This window comes from Felis catus, chromosome B4 (genome assembly GCF_018350175.1).
Source record: "Felis catus isolate Fca126 chromosome B4, F.catus_Fca126_mat1.0, whole genome shotgun sequence".
Taxonomy (NCBI): domain Eukaryota; kingdom Metazoa; phylum Chordata; class Mammalia; order Carnivora; family Felidae; genus Felis; species Felis catus.
In genome coordinates this window covers 119,277,733-119,295,688 of record NC_058374.1, presented here as the reverse complement: position 1 = coordinate 119,295,688, position 17,956 = coordinate 119,277,733, and the positions used below count along the sequence as shown (strand labels likewise).

Below are 17,956 nucleotides of genomic sequence, written 5' to 3'. Positions count from 1 at the left end.
GGATCCTCTTTCTGCTTCTCCCATTCTCTCTCTCAAAAACTAAATAAACTAAAAAAAAAATTAGCACTTAAAAAATCTGCCTAATCTACAACTCTCCAACATAATTTGACTTTCTCCTAGGTTATAACTCTTTAAAAAATGTAACTATATTGTTATTACATATAAGGCTAACAATTGCCATGATATAAAATTTTGTACACATAAGAGGAATGTGCCATGGAGAATAATTTCATCTATTATTATAGATACCCTAAGATTCTTTTCCTCTTAACTCAAGATATTTTTCCTATGCCTGGTAAAGTCTATCAGATTCCTAAGTTAAATTATAAGTCACTTTTACTTAATGTGCTTTAAAGCAGAAAACGATGCTACTGACCAAATAATCACTATTAACTTTTTCAATTTGTTCATGCCATTAAGCCTGGCCAAGGCGTGGGTATTTGAGTTTCAAATACCCAAGGCAGAGAAGACTATGGCTTCTATGCCTATGAAATAGTTTTCCTCTATACAGACTAAAACATTAAATGAAATATAAAGGGCTTAGCATGCCACTGGACATTGTAGATTCTATTAAAATGTTAATTCCTTTCACCCAGGATTTATTTGCATGGTGCTGATCAACTCTGATAACATGAGAAATTTGTTGAGATAAAATGTGTAAATAACAAACATGACATGATCGATTAACATATCAAAAAAAAAAAACAACCCAACAAATTTAAATAATTATATGGTTATGGTTGGCAGGGTCTGCAGAAATCAATCTCTGGTTGTTAGAGCACTTGGTAGGAACTCAAAAGTGTTGGATAACTGAAATTTTTACACCCCCAAGAAAACAGGGTAGATTGGGACATACTTTAAAAAAAATTTTTTTAAGGATTATTTATTTTGGAGAGAGAGAGGCACAGTGCAAGCAGGGAGGGGCAGAGAGAGAGGGAGAGACAGAATCTGAAGCAGGCTCCAGGCTCTGAGCTGTCAGCACAGATCCCAATGTGGGGCTTGAACCCACGAACCATGAGATCATGACTGAGCCACCCAGGCGGGACATGCTTTTTTAAAAAACTGAAGTATAACTAACGTGGTATTATATTAGTTGGGAAATATTCTCTAAACATCAAAACCAAGATGATGTTTTCTGTTTAAAATGAATCCTAAAAATAAGAACAGGGGTGCCTGGGTGGCTGGGTCAGTTGGGCGTCCAACTTCAGATTGGGTCAGGATCTGTTTGTGGGTTCAGCCCCACATCGGGCTCTCTGTTGTCAGCACAGAGCCCGCTTGGAGCCTCTCTCTCCCTACCCCGCTCTCTTTGTCTCTCTCTAAAATAAACATTAAAAAAAAAAGAATGAATAATCCTATCATAAACACAACCAAGTACTTCCATGGCTCAAGAATACGTTTGCACAGAGACACTATAGAGTTCTACAGAGACTTTTTTAAGTGTGCTGATTTAAATGGAAAAGATTGCACTTCCAACAAAATCTTGACTAACGTCATTTGAATATCTTTTCCAGAGGGGTTGGAGAAAAACGAGACAATGGATATGCTTTACTTTGAAAGTAAATTTCTCTTTATTATGGAGAAGTAAGTTGGCTTTCTTCAAATCCACAAAAACAGACATCTGAAGCAGTAAGATGCAGTTGGTCTTTTATTTAATGAATAAATATTTGACACTACTACGTGCCAGGCACTGACTTAAGACATAAGATTTTCAATTTCTCTAGAGCCCAGGCTAAGATTTTCAGTTAAACCTACATCTATTACATCTTTCTCATTCCCACCTGGGCAGTCCAGAAAAACACATCAGAGTTTTAAAAACTAAAGTTAAACAACACAACTTCGAAAGAAGCAGTACTTTTGAGTTATCAAAACTCAACAACTCTAAATTCCACAATGTCTTACAAAGTTACATCCAATCACTAGTTTCAACTACACTCTCACCATGATTTGAAATGTGAGAAGTAGGCAGTTCACACAAAGCAGCATATAAAAACTCACAGAAAAGCAATTCTGAAACAAAACATGAGTCTGCCAGAACCAATCTGAGATTTACCTAGATTTAGATATTCCAAATTGCAGTTACTGACATATCAGAATGCCAAGAAATAAGTATCTCCTGGTTCTGAAATCTCTCCTTTTCTCATGCAAAATTTACCAAAAAGGGAAAAAAATACAAAATCCAAGCCCTTAGAAACTAGAATTTCCAAACATCTGAGTGTTTATAACTGCTTAAAGATGTTAAGTGTTCATTTCAATTTAGAGTAACACTGCCCCGCCAAAAGACGGCCTGTTGCTGGACAAACAGTAACAAACAAGAAAAGCAAAAACCGTTCAAAAAGCCCTCCATATGCAAAACCATAAAAAGGCGGGAATCTCATTATTTCAAATTTTGGTTAGAAATGAATATGTCACAAATTGCCCTCCAGGGAGCGCTCTGGGCCTCGGTTACCAGTCATTTCAGTTAATAAAGCGGGAAAACGTTCGAACGTAACCTACAGCAGTTTCAGGCTGACCCTCAAGGGCTTTCGAATCCGGCACAGAAGTCGCCGTCGAAATACCACTCTTGTTGGCGGTCAAGGAACACCGAGGTACCCGCGCGCACCAATCACCCCCGTCACAGAAGACCAAACGCCAACTTCACACCTTCCAGACACACAGCCGCGAGCCCCGCGACCCCAACTTCGCGACTCTCCCCTCCAGCGACCTCCCCTTCCAGAACTTGCAAGCCTGCGGCGAAGGAGGCAAAGGAGCCGAACCCTGCGTCCGCAGACCCAAAGGCCAGCCTCCCGGTTGGGCGCTGGGGCAGCCCCGCCGCCGAGGAGGCCCGAGGGGGCGCCAAGGAGGGAGGGCGGCGAGCGCGCGCGGGCGGCGGAGGTGGGGGGAGGAGGGCGACAACCGCCAATCGCCCGCCTTTGTGGCCCCGGCCGGGCGTCCTTACCCTGCCGACGGCGGCCCGGCTGCGGCCTGCGACCGCGGCTCCGGAGCCGAGGACTGGGGTGGGCTCGCGCTCCTCGTCGCTGGAGAAGTCCGGAGGCCCCTTGCTGTTGGCGCCCGCGGCGAGCGGCGGCCGGTTGCGCGCCGTGAGGTGCTGCAGGTAGAGCTGCACGTATACGTCTTTGCGCTGCTCCCCGACCGGGAGCGTCACATTGTTGGCGACCAACTCACTCTTCAACTTCTCTTTCGTCAGGACCGAGGGGTCCTCCAGGAACTCCGGCATCTCCGCGACGAATCCCTTTCCCCGCAGCCTTCACACCCGCCGCTCACGCCGGCGCGCTCGCTCCTTGCCCGGGGGCGGGGGGGACCGCTCTGTCGCCTCTGAGCCTCACGGCTCCCGCCCGGGAGGAGCGCCGCAGAGCAAAGCAAAAACTCCCACACACAAAGCAAAGCAAAAGCCGGACACAAAAGCCCACCGAGCCCAAGTGCGGACCAAGTGCGGCTAAGATAAGAGCCCCCACTAACCCCAGCCCACACACTACACAAGCGAGGCGAGAGCAGCTTGTTTCGCCCACGCCCCAAGAACGCGCGCCGCCATTGGCCCGCGGTGGGAGGAAGCCGAGCGGTGATTGGTGGGAGCCCTCGCGCGGGTTCCATTAGCCACCGCACGGTGCGAGAGGTGGTAGAAACGCAGTTTAAAAGCCGCTCGGGCGGGAGCCCTGGAGGCTTGGCCCGTTTCTGTTTCCCTTTTCTCCACCCTTCCCCTAAGACGCTGATAAGGGACAAGTAGTACTCTTCTGTGTGCGGTTTCCTTCCCCCGCCCTGCTTGAGAAGAACCTTTCCTCTCTAGGGTCGATCGCCTTCGAAGGGGCCGAGTTTCACGCCAGCTGCGAGGACCAGGGGCTGGGCCTTTCTCAGTCGTAGGACACTGATTTACAGAAGAATGACCGCAGCCTTTCCTTCCCCATACACTCGCCCTGAAGGGAAAGAAAAGGAGCGACGCGTGCTCTTCTGCACTCCTCTTCCTTGATCTGTTTTACCTGTGGGGAGCGAAGGGGAGAGCAAGCAGTTAAATCCCTCACTCTGCTTGCGAAGGCTTCTTTTGTTCCTGAAATCCAGGAAAAGCAAAAGCTTGACTCCTGGGCACTTTAAAATGCCCCCGAATTTGTGACAAAATTGTACCGTCAGATATTCTATTTGCTTCTTAGCCTACAGGTTGGGACGTTTATAAATTATTTAATTTTGAACAGATGGGGCACAACTGCATTTTTGTTGAGAGCATCTCTGGATTAGATCCTTATACCCATAAGTATCTTACCATAACTTAAACCTAATGTTAAATAATACAGCAAGACGAAGCGAAACATCTAGGAATACTTTAATGGGCAACTTAAGATAACGGAGATGGTGCATACCTAGATTTTAATCACAGAGGACCCTGGTGAGCTATAATCAGGACGGGAATCCTAATCAAACCCATATTACTGATTCATATAAAAAGTCTCAAATTTCATGAAGTTAAAATGTCTTCCTGAAAACAAATGCCACTGATGACGAATACTTGTGTTTCTTACGAATATAGATGTTCCAAGATGCTTTCTTCCAAGAAAGAAACTGACCTGAATCATTTCCCTAGAATTCTGACCTCCAGACTGCTTTATAAGCTGCTTAAAAAATTTTTTTTAAATGTTTATCTGATTTCTGCATGGTTGTTTAAATTTGGGTAAGTTTTTTAAAAATGCCTTCACTAAAAATGTTCCCTGTGAGTTAAGTCATTTTATTTTGCTCAAATTGAGGAGACATTGTTTAATGATGGATTCTTTAGCTAGGGGCAATTTTATATTTATTTTCTAAAACTCAGTTTTTACAGATATTTAAGCAATAGTAATAAGCTCAGTAATACAAATTAAAACATTTTAACTAGCAATTTATTTTGTACATTTTTAGGATGTTTTGTGAAAGTTATCTCATTTTTCTCCCCATGGCTTCCCTGGGCACATAAGCAATTGCATTTATCTTCATAGGCGGAACTGAACTGAGAGGCAAAGGACCATGAGTTTGCACTGACTGGTAACCCCACAAATTAATTAATGCACGTGGGACAGCCCCAGTCTCCATAATCTCAGCAATGATGGGTCTATTCTACCCTAATTGAATTAGCAAATTATCCTGCTATATTGTTAACTTGCTAGGGGAAAAATTTGGCTCTAGCCTGACTGTACTAATAGTTTTTAAGAGGTAGGTTTTGCTGCTGTACCTGAAAAGGGTCAGAGTTACCAGGGCTATATAGGATGTGACCAGGGTGGGACATAGAAGAGTTCTGGGCTCTGACTGCTGCCCTGTCGTCTGAGGATACCTGAGCAGCTTGGTCCCTGAAATAGATCCTTAGAGAAGGAGGCATCACTGATCCCTGAAGATAATATTCTACCTAAATTTTTATGTGAGTAGAATACAATGCTGAAGTCACAGAACCACCTGAGAATGGGGCAATGGCTTTTTTCATAGGGTCCTTGCACCAGATATTTTTCCATTTTCTATGCAGTTTAATCCTTGGAAACAATAATTTTCCCTGCTTTGCAACCACAAACCAAAAAAAACCCACAAAAAAATCACCTGTTGAGTCGGCAAGGTGTTTGTGTTATCAAGTTGTTTTAAATAGACACAATACTATGCCTTACAAGCCAACATTAAAGAATGTAATTCTCAAAGAACTGCATTCTAGGGGGCATGTGACTCTTGATCTCAGGGCTGTAAATTCAAGCCCAGCGTTGGGTATAGAGATTACTTTAAGAAACAATCTTTAAACAAACAAACAAACAAAAACCCCAATACATTCCAGATGCTTGAAATGAATATTCCTTGAGCAAAAACAATTTTCATTCCCTTTCATTAATTAACTCTTCTTTCTTATCTCTAGACACTATCAATTGAAGGTTACTTGCAGATTCTACAACCATGTCAGTAGACATGGTTGATATCGTAAGCTATCAGACAGTGAGATTGCCTTTCTACATCACAAAGTCATGACTTGTCAAATTCAGACTTGGAATTGTCCTACACACATCAGGTATATCCCCAGAACTATTAATTTTTTAGTGATGAAGGTAGCTTTTGCTTTTACTCTGCTGTAGGGCTCCTAAGTAGAAGTTATTTTTTTCTTCATACTCCATGTATCTTAAGACCAAGAGGACAGAGCCTGGGTGGCCTCTCTGTTCCCAATGACTACTTCAAAACTATTTCTCCTCTTTCCTCCTTCAAAAACATTTGAAGTTTATACACCTGACTAAATCACCCTTTACCATCTTTATCATTTATCAACCTGACCACTCTCCCTCAGATATTATAGGCTGTTTTTCCTTGCTCTAGGTTTCTCCACCATCCCTGTCTATATTCTCTGTGGATTTAACATTTTTACAGATGGACCATGCAACCAGCACTTGGCCTTTTATTTTTATTTATTTTAAGTTTATTTATTTATTAAAGTAATCTCTATATCCAACATGGGGCTCAAACTCATGACCCCAAGCTCAAGAGTCACATGCTCTTCCAACTGAGCCAGCCAGGCACTCCTAGCACTTGGCCTTTCAGATCTTTGACCTCTTCATCTCCAACAATTTGTTCCTCTATTGTATTTCATCCATCCACTCCAAGTGGTAATATTCTGAACGGTGTCATCAATAACTCTTTTACCTTCTAACTGTCCATTTCAAGCATACCAGTTGTCAATCACTAGCCTTTTCCCCTCAGCTCATTTAATATACTCTCACTGACCTATTAACACCCTCAATCCATTAAGCCCAACACTTAAAAAAAAGTCTATTAATATGCTTCTGACATCATCAATACTTCCAACTCACCCAACGTAGAGTCCTTGATCAATCCTTGTAATTGCTCTTTTGCAAACATTTTCAACTCTCTTACCCCAATGTCTCTATCTTTCTCACTTGGACGAACCTCAAAGTAGAAACCCAGTCTTGCTTGGACTAAGCCCTGCTGAAACAAACTTTTCCATTCCATTGCTTGCATCCAAGTAGCAAAGATTGCTATAGAAAAATCATACGAGAGGACTGACTGGTTTTAATTTATGACCTCATACCTCATGGGAGCACTTCAACTGGTTGGCAAAACTATTCATTCTCTGGATGAATCATTCATACTTTGACTTCTCTACTCACACCTCTCATATCCTTTCCCCCACCTGTCCTCATTTTCAGCCAGAGAACTTGCATCATATTTAAGAAACTAGAAACCATCTACAGGGAATGCCTCAACTTCAGAAGGTCACATCTGTACCCATTTGCTCTTGCATTTTTCTTGTTTCTTTTTTTTAATTTTCTTTTTTTATTTTTTAAAATTTACATACAAATTAGTTAGCTTATAGTGAAACAATGATTTCAGGAGTAGATTCCTTAATGCCCCTTACCCATTTAGCCCATCCCCCCCCCACAACCCCTCCAAGCAACCCTCAGTTTGTTCTCTATATATATGAGTCTATTCTGTTTTGTCCCCTCCCTGTTTTTATATTATTTTTGTTTCCCTTCCCTTATGTTCATCTGTTTTGTCTCTTAAAGTCCTCATATGAGTGAAGTCATATGATTTTTGTCTTTCTCTGACTGACTAATTCCACTTAGCATAAAACCCTCCAGTTCCATCCACGTAGTTGCAAATGGCAAGATTTCATTCTTTTTGATTGCGAGTAATACTCCATTGTATATATATACCACATCTTTATCCATTCATCCATTGATGGACATCTGGGCTCTTTCCATACTTTGGCTATTGTTCATAGTGCTGCTATAAACATGGGGGTGCATGTGTCCCTTTGAAACAGCACACCTGCATCCCATGGATAAATGCCTAGTAGTGCAATTGCTGGGTTGTAGGGTAGTTTATTTTTAGTTTTTTGAGGAACCTCCATACTGTTTTCCAGAGTGGCTGCACCAGCTTGTACTGCCACCAACAATGCAAAAGAGATCCTCTTTCTCCACATCCTCGCCAACATCTGTTGTTGCCTGCGTTGTTAATGTTAGCCATTCTGACAGGTGTAAGGTGGTATCTCCTTGTGGTTTTGATTTGTATTTCCCTGATGATGAGTGATGTTGAGCATTTTTTCATGTGTCGGTTGGCCATCTGGATGTCTTCCTTGGAGAAGTGTCTATTCATGTCTTTTGCCCATTTCTTCACTGGATTATTTGTTTTTTGGGTGTTGAGTTTGAGAAGTTCTGTATAGATTTTGGATGCTAACCCTTTATCTGATATGTCATTTGTAAATATCTTCTCCCATTATGTCAGTTGCCTTTTAGTTTTGCTGATTGTTTCCTTTGCTGTGCAGAAGCTTTTTATTTTGATGAGGTCCCAGTAGTTCATTTTTGCTTTTGTTTCCCTTGCCTCCGGAGATGTGTTGAGTAAGAAGTTGCTGTGGCCAAGATCAAAGAGGTTTTTGCCTGCTTTCTCCTCAAGGATTTTGATGGCTTCCTGTCTTACATTTAGGTCTTTTCCATTTTGAGTTTATTTTTGTGTATGGTGTAAGAAAGTGGTCCAGGTTCATCCTTCTGCATGTTGCTGTCCAGTTTTCCCAGCACCATTTGCTGAAGAGACTGTCTTCATTCTATTGGATATTCTTTCCTGCTTTGTCAAAGATTAGTTGGCCATACATTTGTGGGTCCATTTCTGGGTTCTCTATTCTGTTCCATTGATCTGAGTGTCTGTTCTTGTGCCAGTACCATACTGTCTTGATGATTACAGCTTTGTAGTATAGCTTGAGGTCTGGGATTGTGATGCCTCCTGCTTTGGTTTTCTTTTTCAAGATTGCTTTGGCTATTCGGGGTCTTTGTGGTTCCATACAAATGCATTTTTCTTGTTTCAATGGAAGAGAGAACTATCAGAGAGAACTCTTTCACTTGTACTCTGGATCTCATCCTTCTCTCCTGCTCAAGGACTTGATTTGTTGAGTCATCATCTGTGAAATTTCTTACTTTTTTTTTTTTTTTTAATTTTAAATAGGCTTCATGACCAACATGGGGCTTGAACTCACAACTCTGAGATCAAGAGTCACATGCTGTACCGCCCTGTGAAATTTCTTAATTGGGAAAAAAAAAAGACTTGGCATTTTATTTTGTTTTATTCATATAATATAAAAATTTTTTATATTATATTTTCTGTTGAAATTGGTATTAGGATTTATTTATTTATTTATTTATTTATTTATTTATCTTGGTATAGATTACAAAAAATCTTTAAAATTATAGCATTGATACCCAAAACCTACGGAAACAGGAAATATATTCCTATGTGAAGCCACAGCTTAAAAAATAAATCAATGGAATTACTTTGTCAGAAAACTGTTCTGAAACTTATGATTTTTTCATAAATCACTTGCATAACTAACTGCCTTTATTTCCCATTTTGAACTTCTTAATGTTATTAACATAGAGCTGACTTTTTTGTTCTTCATTATCTCGTTTTGCTTGGTTCTGAATTTAAAAGTGTCACCTCAAAGCAGATGACAAACATTATTGACTTTTTTTAATAATATGAGAGGATGGGGTGCCTGGGTGGCTCAGTCAGTTGAATGTCTGACTTTGGTTCAGGTCACAATCTCATGGTTTGTGAGTTTGAGCCCCGCATCGGGCTCTGTGCTGACAGCTCAGAGCCTGGAGCCTGCTTTGGATCCTGTATCTCCCTCTCTCTCTGTGCCTCCCTGCTCATGCTCTGTCTCTCTCTCTCTCTCTCAAAAGTAAAAATAAAAACATTAAAAAAATATATAAGAGGATGTTCACAGTATAAAAAAGTAGAGAACCATATCAGAGTAAGATCTCAGTTCTATAAAAACTGAAGTGTGTAGGGATATGTGTATATTTAAAAATATACACATAGAAAAAAACCTAAATGAACATAGACCAAAAAAATTTTTTTTAATATTTATTTTTGAGAGGGAGAGAGAGAGAGAGAGAGAGAGAGAGAGAGAGAGAGAGAGACAGAGCACATGGGGGAGGGGCAGAGAGAGGGAGAGACACAGAATCTGAAGCAGGCTCCAGGCTCTGAGCTGTCAGCACAGAACCCGATGCAGGGCTCGAACTTGCAAACTGTGAGATCATGACCTGATATGAAGTCAGACACTTAATCAACTGAGCCACCCAGCCACCCCTAGACCAAAATTGTTTTTAATGTTTATTTATTTTTGAGAGAGATAGAGCACACTCACAGGGGAGGGGCAGAGAGACAAAGAATCCCAAGCAGGCTCTGCGCTGTCAGTGCAGCGCCCAATGCAGGGTGTGAACTCACCAGCCACAAGATCATGACCTGAGCCAAAACCAAGAGTCAGATTTGTAACTGATTGAGCCACCTGAGCTGAAACCAAGAATTAGATGCTTAACTGACTGAGCCACCCAGGCACCCCTGGACCAAAATGTTTGTGGTAATTTCATCTAGGTGTTGGGGCACAAATGATTTTTATTTTCTTTCTTATTTTTTCTGTGTTTCTCAAGATTTCCACAATGAACACATGATTTTTATAAACATAACTACTTTTCTTTTTGAATTAGTTTGAGAAATTGGAAAATCCCTTGGCTTATCAGAATTCAGAGTCTTTCAGTTTTGTATTTCCAAAGGCTCCATTTTATCAGCTCATCTAGAGTACATGAGTCTTAGGAAACTGATTAAAAACAGTCTTGGGGGGCCTGGGTGGCTCAGTCGGTTGAACATCAGACTCTTGATTTCAGCTCAGGTCATGGTCTCAGGGTCATGAGATCAAGCCTTGTGTCAGGCTCCATGCTGACGGTGGAGCCTGCTTGAGATTCTCACCCCGACCCCCTCTGCTACTTTCCCCTGCTCACATTCTCTCTAGGAAAAAAAAAAAAAATCTCAAAAGAGAAACGTAATTTATTAAACAGGTGAAATAAATGCTCGGAGCATTCTATGCCAGTGGATAAATTCATTTGGAAGGATAAATGACTGGAACATTTCTAGTGAAACAGAGCAAAATCACAGGTCTATTAAGTGGGAATTCAAATATGGATCTGTATTTCAGAGCTTCTTTCCTGACATCATTCCTATATAATGGTTGTAGAAGTTAAAATGAAGTGTTCAAGTACATGGTCAACTAATCTTTGACAAAGCAGGGAAGACTTCCAATGGAAAAAAAGACAGTCTCTTCAACAAATGGTGTTGGGAAAACTGGACACAACATGCAGAAGATTGCAACTGGACTAGTTTCTTATACCATACACAAAAATAAATGTAAAATGGATTAAAGACCTAAATGTGAGAAAGGAAACCATCAAAATCCTAGAGGAGAACACAGGCAGCGACCTCTTTTACTTTGGCAGGAGCAGTTTCTTACTAGACATGTTGCTGCAGGCAAGGGAAACAAAAGCAAACATGAACTACAGGGACTTCATCAAGATAAAGAGCTTCTGCCAAAAAAAAAAAAAAAGAAGAAGAAAAAAATCTGCACACTGAAGGAAATAATCAACAAAACTAAAAGGCAGCCTACAGAATGGGAGAAGATATTTGCAAATGACATATCTGATAAAGGATTAGTATCCAAAATCTACAAAGAACTTCTCAAATTCAACACTCAAAAAACAAACAACCCAGTTAAGAAATGGGCAGAAGACACAAACACTTTTCCAAAGAAGACATCCAGATGGCTAACGGACACATAAAAGATGCTCAACATCACTCATCATCAAGGAAATACAGATCAAAATCACAATGAGATACCACCTCACACCTGTCAGAATTGCTAAAATTAACACAAGAAACAACAGGTGTTGGCGAGGATGCAGAGAAAGGGAAACCCTCTTGCACTGTTGGTGGGAATGCAAACTGGTGCAGCCACTCTGGAAAACAGTATGGAAGTTCCTCAAAAAACTAAAAATAGAACTACCTTATGATCCAGCAATTGCACTATTTGCTCTATACCCAAAGGATATAAAAATACAGATTTGAAGGGGTATGTGTACCCTGATATTTATAGCAGCATTGTCAACAATAGCCAAACTATGGAGAGAGCCCAAATATCGGTGGTGTATATACAAAGAGGTGGTTTATATATTTACAATGGAATATTAGTGATCAAAAAGAATGAAATCTTGCCATTGGCAATGATGTGGGTGGAGCTACAATATATTATGCTAAGCAAAATAAGAGAAAGACAAATACCATATGATGTCACTCATATGTGGAATTTAAGAAACAAAACAGATGAGTATATGGGAAGGAGGGGGAAAAGAGAAGAAAGCTAAACAAACCGCAAGAGACTATTGACGATAGAGAACAAACTGAGGGTTGATGGAGGGAGGTGGGTGGGGGATGGGCTAGATGGGTGATGGGTATTAAGGAGGGCACTTCTTGTGGTGAGCACTGGGTGTCATAAGTGATGAATAACTAAATTCTACTCCTGAAACTAATATTGCACTGTATGTTAACTAACTAAAATTTAAATTAAAAAAATAAAGCGTTGGATTTTAAGTTGTTTCAAGGTTATAGCAAGTTAGCAAATGGGCTATTCTAAGAAAGTACAGACGTCCAAACTTGGAAAGAAGCTGGAACCTGTGAAGTGACTGCTTTAGAGCTGTAGCAGTATAAATAATGACGTGTATGTACTGCTTTACAACATTTTTCTGTATTTTATCTCATTTGATTATTTTTAAAAATATTTTTGAGTATAGGTGACACACAGTGTTACATTAGTTTCAGGCGTACAACACAGTGACTCAACTTCTCTTATACCTTATGCTATGCTCACCACAAATGTAGCTACCATCTGTCACCATACAATGCTGTTGTAATATTGCTGACCATATTCCCTATGCTGTGCTTTGATTCTCTTAACAACTCTGTGAGGTAAGTGGGACCTCCATTCTGGCCTTGCTGTATAGGCCAGTGGTTCTTAAACTTTAGCTGGGATCAGAAGGCCTGGAAGGCCTGGTGAACACTGGTGGTTAAATGCTAGGCCCTGTCCCCGGATTTTTCTGAATCTGTAGGTATGGGGTGGGGCCAGAATATTTGCATTTCTAACTTATTCATAGGAAACTGTCTGGAAATAACAGCTCTAAGCCACCTTTTTGGGTTTTTTTTCACTCTTTGTAAAACCAGAGCTGGTCACAGTCTTGAATAATAGCTTTGCATTGCCCTCAGAATAAAATCTAAATTAGAAGGTTCTGAGTGATCTGACTCCTGTTTACCTCTATAGCTTTCTCTTTCTCTCCAGCCATACTAGAGAACTAGCAGTACTCCAAAGAAGCTGTATCAGTTTGCTAGGGCTGCCATAACAAAATGATTAGCAGGTAACATTACACGTTCACCTTTCAAGAGTATGATTTTGTACAAATAAGATAACATGCTTGATCCAAGCTAAGATCAAGCAAGTATTGTTACAGATATATGATATGTATGCAAAGGTTGCTGGGGGAGAGGGAACATAACTTCTATTATGGACTGAATATGTTCAAAATTCATATGTTGAAGCCCTAACCCCCAGTACCTCAAAATGTGACGATATTTGGAGACAAGGACTGTTAACAGGTAATTAAGTTAAAACGAGGCCATTAGAGCAGGCCCTAATCCAAACTGACTAGTTTACTTATAAAAGAAAACTTGAACACATAGACATCATCAGAGGTGTGCACATGCAGAGGTATGATCATTGAGGACACAGTGAGAAGGTGGCCATCTATAAGCCAAGAACAGATCTCAGAAGAAAACAGCCCTGCTGTCACTTTGATCTTGAACTCCTAGGCAGTCCTAGCAAACTCATATAAACCTCGGGTTGAAAAAACCAGATCTGAGGGACATTATGGACAGTGCTCAACTTATAGAAGGCATTCAAATATGTCTACTGGATAAATGTCTTAAAGTCACATAGGAAAATTTTATTTTTCAAGATCCTCCTTTATGAGGCTTTCTTGAGCTACTAACCAAGGCAGAGTTAATGTCCTTATTTTAGCAACTCCATACTACTCTGTTCTTATTTTCAGGGTACTTAGCCCAATATATTACAGTATTTGGGTACTTTACTCAGTGTATCCTTTTCCTCAGTGCTGAGCACAGTATTAGGCTCATCATAGTTGGTGGGCCATATCTGTTGAAATGGATGGTCTAATCTTCATCCATCCAAATAGGAGAAAGAACAAACTACACAAAGTGAAAATATAATGTCCAGCTATACTGGCTACATTAGGTTAAATCATAAGAAATTAGTATTTGATGTTTTCAAAACACTGAACAGAAAAACTCCGGGACTTTTATGGAACATAGCCAATAAAAATCTAAAAATATTTCTCATCTTGCTATTCATCTTTTTTGTACAACAAATGTTTGACAGATGCCTGTAAGGCACTATTCAGTACTAAGAGTGCTGGAACTTACAAAGGTGAATAAGTAAGCTTTGCTCCTTATTAAAAAGATTAATAGTTGAAAGTTGAATATCTGACTTTTGTCCCCACTCACCTGAATTAGTGAAAATATAAAGGGGGCATCAATACGTCACTTAAGTCCAATGGTTTCTAGCACATTCTCTGGACATTTTTTCCACCTTCATTATAAAACATTTAGTAAAGACAAGGATATGCAGCCAGTCTTGTCTGGAAACTTTGGTGACCCTTGGCAGGTCCCTATTCCTGCGTGTGCCAGTTTGTAATAGTAGGATACTAATCACACGTCGTAAGATTGTTTATTGGCACACAGGCTAAGACATATAAACTGCCATGATATTCAAAGTTAGAAAATTTTACTCTATTGTACTTGCTTTCGAAAGGCAAAGGGTCTAATACCGTTTTGGGAAAAATGGCTTGTTCATTTCTTGTGAAGGCCGTTGGGCTGATACACCCACTAATGCACAGTAGTAATGGTCCATACATATATTTCTATGTATCATGCACATTAAATGACAGAAAACTCACTTTACAAAGCAAAACAGTACAAAGCCACTAGCCTTAAGCTCTATAATATACAGATTTGTCTTTTCGCAGACTAAGGATTACTAGGGTAACATTTGAAGGAGGAAGATTTAATCTTAAAATTAAAGGCATTTTTAAAAAATGGCGGGAATAATCCTAGGTCTCTAAAGGTTAGTGGCTTAAAAGAGTAAAAGCCTCATGACCCCGACGTGATTCGAACACGCAGCCTTCTGATCTGGAGTCAGACGCGCTACCGTTGCGCCACGAGGTCCTGCTGGGCTGTGGCTCGCGCAGTTTCTTAGGACTCAAGTATCATGGCGCTTCTCCCGGACGCATTTTTTTTCTTCACGTCTCTCCTTGCCCCTCCACCCAGTACAGATTGGAACTGGAGACTGATCCTTTTGGCACCCAAATTTTACTGACCGCTAATCCTCTACCTAACTTGGGGAGGAACCAAAGGAAGCGGGAGAACGGAGTTTCCCTTTCAGTCGAGTCCCCAGGGTCAAGGGAAACTGTTCCTTCCTCTTCTATAGCAAGCAATTTCCGTTCTTACCCGCCCCTTTAGGCGCGGAACTCCGCCTTCCCTCTCCCCTCCCCCCTGGGTTGCGCGCGCGGAGTTCGTGACCTCCAGTTGGAATTTGTCGGGCGTTTCTGCGCAAGCGCACGTCTTTGCCAGCTAGTCCCTGGTAGCTAGCGCCAGTTGTATAAAGCATTGCTCTCAGGGTATGGTTTTATTTCACCATGAGTGTTAAGCTTAAAAGTACCATTTTTAAAAGATGCGCTTACAGAGAATATTATGTATTGTATATGTCAGCAGGTTTGCACCTCATAGGTGAGCAGTTGGATTAATAAAATTTACTGCTCTCCCCGTCGGGGAATTGAACCCCGGTCTCCCGCGTGACAGGCGGGGATACTAACCACTATACTAACGAGGAGCTGTCGCCTTTATTCTTCCCAAATATCTCTTCAAAAGTAGAAAAGATTCCCTCCCTAGGCTATTTTCCTTTCCGCTTGACACCCGGAAGTGTGACAATCCGGACACCTGGACCTCTGCCTGCTCTCTATCCCCTTTGGGCACCTTGGACTCTTCGTCCGTGGAAAGAGTAAATTATTTAGAATAAGTGAAACAAAATGCGCTTCCAGTTTTAGTGGTGGTGAATTGTGGAAAATAATTTTCCGGAGCTCTTTATACTTTCCAGATGACTTAGGTTTCTTGTTGGAGTTTTTTATTTAATAGTGACCAAGAGGATGTGAGTTGAAGCAGAACTTTACCTTCACTTACTTATATTTTCATTCAGAAGTCGAAGTCCAAGGATATCATATGGTTGCCAGATGTCCAGGGCTGCCAGGGTTGTCCCACAGTACAGTGCCTCCTCAAACAATTTGTAAGCTTTTGTTACACCAAAGGGCTCGTGCATTGGACCAGCTGAGGCCAGATGAAATCCTGTTAGCTGATTTTTTTTTTTCTGTATTTCGGTCTCTTTCCTGAGGCGTCTACAGTTTACTCGAAAATGACAAACACGTAAATGGTAAAATAATAATACATTTAAGTAATTCAAAACAAGGATGTGCCATTAATTAAACATAGGGTTAGGAAGGTGTGCTAATTTGTGCCGTCTTTAGCTTTTTCATAAACAGGATCAAACCTGTTCTGCGGAGGACCTTACACATAAACTTTTGACATTATCTTTAATGCAAATTCACAGAGTCGCAGACATGACTGAAAGTTTTCATTGTAGAACTTAAGCTTACATGTCTTAAGGAATCCATTCCTTGTAGTGTACTATGAATTTCTACTTTATTTTTCTTTTCTTTTTTTTTTTTTTTTTTGGTCATAGGTTACAGGGTGTTTTCCATCTGATGAAAGGGATTATTTAATCCAGACTTTTGAAAAATAGCAATTTCTGAGGCCTGTTTTGGCATATTTTTTCCACTTTTAAATACACCAAAGGCCTCAAAAAACTTCCACGGTCTGTGGCCTCCTCCTACTTCTGATTTTCAACTAACTTTTGTGAAGTCCAAAGGGCACTGTGATAACTATGCTGACGGCTTTTTCCTTGTAAGATTGAAGGGATTTGTCCCAGGTCTCTCAGTTGGCAAAACCGCCTGTCTTCACCCCTCCCCCACCTGGTAGGAGAAGAGGCTTAATCCTGTCCCTTCAGAAGAGACATCATCCTCTCCACCTAAGCTGTGATAAAGCTATGCCAGTGTTCACACATTGTGTTCTTACTTTTTTTTTTCCTCCCTAGGGAAATGAAGAAGCAGCCTGAGTCAGCAGAGATCATGGAGCAGGAAACTCAGCACCTGCTGTCCATTTCCCTAAAATGGAAAGGAAGAGAGGATAATTAACCTGAACAGGGTAAGGGAGCTCAGAGATTCCTCACTGTCAGCACTGGTGAAAGTAAAGGTTAAAATCTGACTGGCAGTAGAGAGAGCATAGAACTCTCAGGAAGTGAATAGTATGATGACAATCGATGTTATTGAACGTTTCAAATCTTGATCCACCTAAATAACTGGTTGTCTAGCTTATCACAGCTTGTAGAACCATTTGTATTCATCTCTTCAACAGTCCGGTGAGGTCAATAAGGCAGGTGTTTTATCCCTATTTTACAGGTGGATAAAGAGAATTTTGTAGAGTCACACAGATAGGAAGTGGTAATAGGCTAGGAATCACCCAAGCCTTGACAGCAAATCTTGTGCAAAACTCATCCTGCTGTATAGTTCCACATAGTTGTATGTTAATAAATAAGTGTTATGGAGAGAAAATCTTACCACTAGTGTCAACATATGTGTCATGCTTGTTCCTGTATTAATATCCACTAATCTCTAATTGCTTAGGCACTGTGGTTACTCATTTACTATTGAACCTAAAATGTGCCAGACATTGTTTTAGACATATGGGCAGGTTTTAATGGATAAATGTTGTTCTTGGGGAGCTTATATCCTAATAGAAAGAAGACAATAAACAATGAATGTAATAAATGAATATGCTAGATGGTGACAAGAGTGTAAATAGAAAAAAAAAATAGCATTATAAGGGGAGTCTAGAGAGGGGCAAATTAAATACAATGGTCAAACAGGCCTCCTTTTAATAAGGTAGCATTCGAACAGACTTGAAGTAA

General features: G+C 40.7%; 1 protein-coding gene and 2 non-coding genes across 7 annotated transcripts in view; all 3 read right to left on the bottom strand.

Annotated features, from left to right (window-relative positions):
* The window catches only part of TMPO (thymopoietin), a 30,810-nt gene extending 27,321 nt beyond the window's left edge, over positions 1 to 3,489 (bottom strand). For 2 of the 5 annotated variants that reach the window (XM_023257346.2, XM_023257349.2), the window contains exon 1: positions 2,936 to 3,475. In XM_023257346.2, the coding sequence (XP_023113114.1) occupies positions 2,936 to 3,214 (279 nt within the window). In that variant the 5' untranslated portion in view covers positions 3,215 to 3,475. Of the gene's footprint in view, positions 1 to 2,935 lie in introns of all 5 variants that reach the window. The other 3 variants (XM_023257345.2, XM_023257347.2, XM_023257348.2) reach the window with 3 other exon arrangements.
* An 11,544-nt stretch (positions 3,490 to 15,033) lies between these two features.
* On the bottom strand, positions 15,034 to 15,105 carry TRNAW-CCA. The gene has a single exon. It is a non-coding gene; the product is annotated as a tRNA-Trp (tRNA).
* A 592-nt stretch (positions 15,106 to 15,697) lies between these two features.
* On the bottom strand, positions 15,698 to 15,769 carry TRNAD-GUC. The gene has a single exon. It is a non-coding gene; the product is annotated as a tRNA-Asp (tRNA).
* Positions 15,770 to 17,956: the final 2,187 nt, after the last annotated feature.